The sequence below is a fragment of the Balearica regulorum genome, chromosome 9 (assembly GCF_011004875.1).
Source record: "Balearica regulorum gibbericeps isolate bBalReg1 chromosome 9, bBalReg1.pri, whole genome shotgun sequence".
In the NCBI taxonomy this organism is placed as follows: Eukaryota; Metazoa; Chordata; class Aves; order Gruiformes; family Gruidae; genus Balearica; species Balearica regulorum.
Window position 1 is genome coordinate 1,645,808 of NC_046192.1, and position 7,062 is coordinate 1,652,869.

The 7,062-nt window shown below is 51.1% G+C and overlaps 1 protein-coding gene across 1 annotated transcript; it reads right to left on the bottom strand.

Annotated features, from left to right (window-relative positions):
• Nucleotides 1–34: 34 nt before the first annotated feature.
• A4GNT (alpha-1,4-N-acetylglucosaminyltransferase) lies at nt 35–6,799 on the bottom strand. The gene is made up of 4 exons (XM_075761837.1): nt 6,666–6,799; nt 3,410–3,630; nt 2,199–2,648; nt 35–1,242 (listed from the first exon to the last, which is right to left on the bottom strand). The coding sequence occupies exons 2-4, from the start codon at nt 3,524–3,526 to the stop codon at nt 631–633; spliced, it is 1,179 nt and encodes a 392-aa protein (XP_075617952.1). The 5' UTR covers nt 3,527–3,630; nt 6,666–6,799; the 3' UTR covers nt 35–630.
• Nucleotides 6,800–7,062: the final 263 nt, after the last annotated feature.

Sequence of the window (7,062 nt, forward strand, 5' to 3'; positions counted from 1 at the left end):
GGCGTGCAGGGGAAAGCAAGCTCAGAGGAGTGGTGGTTTATTAACCATTTTATTTTCACTTGCACTGGTAAGGTCCCTCTCAAAAACGTAGGGTGTAAAGTTCATGTGAGAAAAACACAGATTAATGAAAAGAAAGTAGTTTGGGCTTCTCTTCATTAGCAATTCCTCTCATCCATCCTCTGCTATATGTTTGCATTACACTTGCTTCGGAGGCCTCAGCCCAGTCCAAAACCTGTTGTATTTGCTACTTTTCTGACATGGGTAGCTGCCAATAGCTCCAAGAGGTGCATCTGAAGTTCCTCCCAGGAGGCCATGCATCTCTTTGGGAACTTGGAAAAGCTCACTAGCAAGGCCTGTAAGTCCCTTCAATTCAAGAAGGTTTGGTTCATGAGCGCCTACAAGGAAACAGAACCAAGGCAAAGGTGTCCTTTGTGTCACTGGAGGCTACGTTTGATGGATACCCACCACCATTCTGCACATGCTCCTTAGTGTCCCAACGGAGTAGGGATGGTGGTTATGAAAAGGTCTGTCTTTCTCCTACAAAGCCAGCTACTGACACCAATGGTGACTGTGTTTTGGCCCCAGGATGGGGAGGGCTGGAAGGATCACCCCCCTCCTGCTCACAACATGTCACACAACATCCTCAGAGTGCGTGAAATCCCTCAGCTCTGCGTTTTGGATCAGGTCCTCGTACGTGGTGGGGCAGTAGGCTTTGTAGAGTTTTTCAGCCAGTGTGTTGCTGCCCGCAACCACAGCTTTCCGGTTGTGGTTCATGAAGTTCCACAAGTGCAGAGCGTAGGAGTGGTTGAAATTGGGGCTTTTGTCCCACACCTCGTAGTACCGGCCCCAGGCTGGGTACGGTATGGGGTAGAAACGCTGGGGATTGAGGAAGGAGATGTTCTGGCAGCTGTGGTCCTCGGTGCCTTTGAAATCCGTGAGATTGCAGAGGGTTTTGAGCATCCTTGTCATTAAAAAGGGCCCCTGGTTCCCCCAGATGTTCCCGTTGTACTTGAGAACAAAGTTCTCCATGCAGTCCCAAATAAATTTGTGGTGGGCAGGGAAGCCAAAGATCCCGTTGCTGGAGAACTGCGACTTCTGCGCTGCTAGGAAGCTTTCCTCGGGGATGGGCCTGATGGAGATGACATCTGTGTCCATGTAGATACCACCATACTTCCAAATGAGCGCCAGTCTGCTGGCGTCGGAGCTGACGTGGACCCAGTTCTTCTCCTGCTCCGGGACTACCTGCAGAGTTGGGAAGGTGAAAGAGTGATGCCACCGGCAGAGAACGGACCACATCCATCCATTGGATGCAAACGCACCGTAAAACTGCAGCTGCACGCCTGCAAATGTCACTGACCACCTTTTCTTCCTCCAGCTACTGAATTTTATTGGAATAAGATAAGGGGCCAGCGCAGAGCAATGCTTTGTTAATACGAATGAGCGCAGGAACATTTCGTGGGTGTTTTTTTGATGGAACCTACAATGTTAAAATCAATGATGCCATGAATCATTGCCTGCTATTTCAGCGGGACACGTCCCACTTCACACACTCCCTGATCACTCCCAGCTCTTTGAAATGGGCTGGAGGGTTTTCATTGGCACTGCTGGTATTTGGAGTCATTTTTTCTCAGGAGAAGGAAGAGTTTGGAGGAAAAGTTTGCCTGCCCTGCACAGATATGGAGCCAAAACAAGTTTGACAAAGCTACATGCAAGCAGTTTGCCAGGAACTTATTTCCAGGGCGGAGCTCACAAGAGCCCACCTTGGTTTTGCCTGTTGCTATTACAAAAACTGAAATCTCTCCCGCATCTTGTCTACTGAGGGCTCTACTGGTGCGTGGCAGCATTAATGAGCGTTCAGATGACTCAGGCAGCACATTTTGTTCAACCAGCTTCTGTTGAGAAAGATTATGAAGTGATGTTTTATCAAAACACTTATGCAATCTATTTTTACCAATGTTTCGTTTGCCAAAAAAATCTGATTTGCTAGATAGGGGGGGGAAATGCTGATAATGTGTTCAATAAACAGATAGACGAATACACTGCAAAACATGGCAAAAATGAATCTATCCTGAACCAAAAAATTAAAAATTACTAGTTTCACATAGCCAATCTTGCATTCCTCCATTCATTTGAAGCCTACTTCAGAACATTTCCTCCCCCTATTTATAACTATTTCCCTATTTTATTATAACGCTCACCTGGTTGTACCACTGGAGCAGAGGGGTCTCCTGGAAGACAGTTTCCATCTGGAGAGGAAAAATGAAGACATTCTTCATAGAAGACAAAAGCGAGAAGGCTGCATAGCTGGAGTTCAAGTCCAACGCCGTGTCATTTGTAAGTCCCTTCATGAAGAGGATGATGGGCCGGTCCTGGTAAATCCTGGCGGCAGACTCCACAGAGCAGGACACCAGCGGAGGCGGCTCCAAGCGCTCTGTTGTCTCCAGAAAGATGATGCTTTTGCCGAGGTTCAAGACCTGCTCAGGTGTCAGGAAGTGCTTGGACATAGGCATATAGGAGAAGAAGCAGCCAGACAGCAGGGAGATCTCGTACAAAATGCCCGAGACAAAGAAGAAGCAGAGGCATATCTGGATTTTCGTCAACATTCTTGCTTTCCCTGGGCCTTTGGGGTCATGCCTTGGACATGGATGCTAAGGAGAGACAAGGAACAGCAAAAATATATGCCAGTGTTATTACTTAGCAGGATTGGGAAGCGGTAGGACATGGCTTTGGACAGCGTAGCATGAGGGCAGTTTGGTGAAGCTCATGCCTTTCCCCCAGGTCAAGCCTAGCAAGATGTCTCACAGCACAGAGGGCTTTGCCGTGGGGGGTGAAGTGCTGGGGTCCCACCTCCTCATCCCCAGCTAGGCATGGGGGACCAGGAGAGGTCTTGGAGAAGGGGCATGCGGCTATGTCTCACAGCACAGCTACGCAGTCATTGCGTTGGCAGAGAGGGAAGGACCAAGGGAGAGAGTGGGAAGAGCAAAGTGAGAAGGATCACCTCACCCCATGCAAGGACCCCCAAGCCCATCCCAGGGACAGGCTGGTGTAGCAAACCGTTCCCAAGCACTGCAGCATCATGCCAACATGTCCTTGTCCACAAGCAGGAAATGTCCAGGAGTTTTGAGGGGTAAACCCTGATGTGCCGGTGGAATTAGGTAGCCAAGGGAGCTGTGAGTCCCAGCGAGGGGAAGGTCATGATTACAGTTTGGGACATGTCAGCCAAAGCTAAAACATTAGCATGTAGGCACCAAAGGTTTTTCTCCCAATTCACCTCTTCTGCTCACTCTTCAGCCCCAAAGGCTGTGAGGGACTCATGTCCTGCAGGGATGGGGCTGCAGAAGGACCAGAGACAGACAGATGTAAGGACAGAAAATGAATGGGTTTGTACAAGCGAAGAACTAGGACCCACCTGGATTATAGTTCTGACAAATCCACATTTCCAGCTTGTTGGTTTGCCATCGTGGTGGCAATCAGGATCCCTTAAAGCCCAGCTCCCTGGTGAAGACACCCAAAATGTCTGGAACATGCAAAGGGATTTCTGAAGGCAGGAGACCAACGCACGGAGGAAAAATGGCTCCGCTGTGGGCTGAGTATCAGTCCCAGAAATGGTTTGGGGCCAACGGGACCCGCCTAAAAGGACAAAGAAAAGACAGGGTTTAGGTGAGACCCGTCCCACGCTTACATCAGCCTGGCCCAGCTCCGCGTTCCTGGTCTCGCCACGACACGAGCCCATATGGCCACAGAGAGTTCCTGCCAGTAAGAGGCAGGATTGGATCTTATCTGCATTGCACTGTTTGACAGGCTCGTGACACAAGGAAATTCCCTCCTGAAATGCCACCCGGTTACATCTGAGCAGCCCACATTTCCTCTGCAGAGACCACGAGCCAGGGTCCAATGGTGGGGAGACACTTTGCATGACAACCCAATGTCCAAGCGACCCCTGGAAGTGTTGAAAGCTTGATTAATGAAAAGGAATGGGAAGGAAATATGGTTCTGTGTGCTCAGTTAATTAATGAGACTCATTACCATGTCACCTAACCAGAATGTAGATAACTCCGCAGCGTAGCAAACCCCGTAGAAATTCCCCTGCAAGCGCTGAGCACGCGCTTGAAGCTGTGGCAGCTCCTGATCCATTTCTCAGAGCTAGATCTCATCAAATTAAATATTAAAGCAGCGACTGTTCCCATCAGTACAACTTTCCACGCCGCATAGCAAATTTTGTTAGTTTTCATTGCCACCGCACAGAGTTTCTCATTACACCCCGCGTTCCCGCAGCAGCATGGGAGAAGATGCCAGGGGTGAAGTGGGTGACGATGCTACGGCCACCAGGCACCGATGCGGCTGCAGGTACGATCTGCTGGACAAAGCCAGCTGGTTTGCAGCCTGCAGAGGAGGGAATGCTGCTATGATTATTATTATTATTATTATTATTATTGTTATTCCCTTTCATTGCCCCAGCACTCCACAGGAGAGCCCCTGCTCTGAGAGGCAGCACCCCGTGCCCCAGGGCCTCTCTGCAGATATCGAATTTGGACGGAAGACAGGGAACGGAGAGCAAATACAAGCGGTTTGGAAAGGACCTGTTCCCAAGCCTGCAGATAAAGCAGCCCGTGCAGCAGAGCGTCGCAGCCCCAGCCACGTCCAGGCCCAGCACGAGGGCTCGGGAAACAGCAGCAGAAGGGGGATTAAAATAAACCACGTTACTGGAACTGCAAAACTCCCTTCCACGTTCCCCTCCTGCCTCTCTCTCAGACGCATTGCTTCTGACTTACTCCAGCCATTTGAAAATAAAACAGAAAGAAAAAGTTGCCTCCTAGCAGCTCGCTCACCAATCTCAGCTTGGCCAGATTTTCAGGCTTTTTTTTTTTTTCTCTTTTTTCTCTTTTTCCCCCCATTCCCAGCTCTGACCTAAACCGTGCCTGCCGCTGGTTCTGTGCTGCTCCAGCACAGTCTGGTACAGGGACCGGAGCTCCCTCCCTCCGTTCCTCGCAATTTTGAAATCTTGATGCCACTCTCTTGGCAACGTTTGCTTGAAGCAGAAAACTCAGGCTTTACTTTGATTAGAAATGGGACCATCAGAACATTCCCATTACTGGATTAATATTTCTTCTTTGATGGCCTAAAGATCCGATGTCTGAGGTCTTTACGAGCAGCCTAGCAAAGCCACGCTCGCAATAGTCGTTCAAATTTAAAATAGTCCGGGAGGCATTTTATTTGCAAATTGTGGGGGGAGAATAAGTAGACACTCCACCAGATACCGGCTCTGTGTACGACATTGTGAAGAGAAACGCGAATCTTCATCGTCTCATTCTGGGAAATTGTTTTGCTTGGTTGGTTTTCCAAAACCCCTATGTGGCGAGTTATGAATTCTCATCACATTTGACCTGGAGGCTGCTGTTATCAAAATGTTCACTTCCCTGCTCAAGTTAAAAGGACTGCAGAACCGAATGTTAAAAATAAATCCCAGCCATTGAATAGATTTCCCTGCTGAGTGGGTTGCTTTTCTGGATGCAGCAGACGGCATGCTGGCTTGATGGCCCACCTTGTAAAGATATTTCTTTTCTCGGGGCGATTTCAGTATTTCAAGTGCAGGATGAAAACGGGTGGGAGACTACAAGAGAGATTACTACGAACGTGTGATAATCCCTCCGAGGTGTCCGCGACACGCGTGCGGCGGGAAGTTACCGCGGGATTTTTTTTCCCGTAAAAGCCACCAAAGTGAGTAAAATCGGCCTGGGAGCTGTGCGGACCCCCTGCCACATCCCAGCCGCCCCCCCGCCCCCGGCAGCCCTGGGGTGCTCCCCGGGGCTCCGCTCGGCACCAGCCCGGCTTGGCAGGAGCCTTAGCGGGGTCCCCACGGTGGGAGCCCGGCCGGAGGGACCCACCCCCCCACCCTACCCACGGGCACGGCCGGCCCCCCTGCAGGTACAACCCCAAGGCTGAGCTTGGGACGTGGGCTCAGCTCGCACAGGGACTAAGCCTTCTTTCTCCTCACTTGCCAAAAGGGTCGGGTTTAAGGAGAAGATGTCGGCACCTGCAGCTTTCCCTTTGCACAGCCCCGCAGTTCAGGCTGGGTTTGAGGTTTAGGCTGCGCTATGAATTACAGCTTATGCACCACACGCACAGTCCTCCGGCAATGCCAAACCCCGCCGTCACTGAATCCTCACCCCCCCACGGCTCCCGGGCATCCCTCGGGATTCAAAAAGAAAGACTCCCATCCTCTTGGCTATCCCCAAAGGCTGCGGCTTTCCTCAGTGGGGTTTGCGTTTGGGTCTGCACCCATCCAACGGGGTGCCGGTCCTTATTTCTCCTGGCAGGGAATAACCCCGGGGCAGTCCCCGTTTGTAACGCACGCAGCATCGCTTGACCCTCCACCGGTTTACTGTCACGCCTTTACAGAATCTGCTCAACTAAATTACAGCCGCCATCAAGTCAACGCACGTGTGTGCGCTTCAAAGGCAACTTCCTTCCAGATTTAACACCAGGCACGTTTGGAAACCTCTTTCAAACGGAAAACCTGTAGAAGAATATATCGTATTCATTGCAGGCTGTAATTAATGCAGCCTTTCCAACCTCCAGCAAGGCGTGCCAGCGAAGGGGCTTCTCTCTCACCTCTTTTCTCATCCTACAGCCTGACACGTTTCGAGAGAGAAAGGAAAACTCACCTCTTGGCTGCAAAAAGCAGGCAAAGCGTGCGGTCCGTTGGGAAGCAAAGCCAAGCTGAACCACGCTGGAAGGTGGCCACAGCCGGCGGAGAGCCCTTTGCCTCTGCCAGAGGAGCTGCTCTGCCTCTCCGCTACCTTCTGCCCTGCCGGGGCTTGGAGCAGCCTCATGGCTTGCTCTCCACCAGCTCTGGTGTTTGCATTCTCGGTGAGCTGAGATAAGGCTGAGGAAGGAGCTGGGGCTGTGTTTTCAAAGGTGCACTCACACAGGAGCCCGCAGTGCGAGGTCCTGCGGCCAAACCTCTGCGCAGGGCAGGGGAGGGGGGGTGGGACTGAGTGGGTGCCAAAAGGCCGGCCATTTGCACCTTTTTGGGGGTGCTTTACAGCCTTTTTGTATCCA

Excerpts from the sequence above, each read along its gene's own strand:
- A4GNT (XM_075761837.1), bottom strand. The coding sequence starts at position 3,526 with ATGTTCCAGACATTTTGGGTGTCTTCACCAGGGAGCTGGGCTTTAAGG. Across the intron at positions 2,649-3,409 it reads TTGTCAGAACTATAATCCAG|CATCCATGTCCAAGGCATGA; the intron begins GTGGGTCCTAGT and ends GTCTCTCCTTAG. Across the intron at positions 1,243-2,198 it reads TGCTCCAGTGGTACAACCAG|GTAGTCCCGGAGCAGGAGAA; the intron begins GTGAGCGTTATA and ends CCAACTCTGCAG.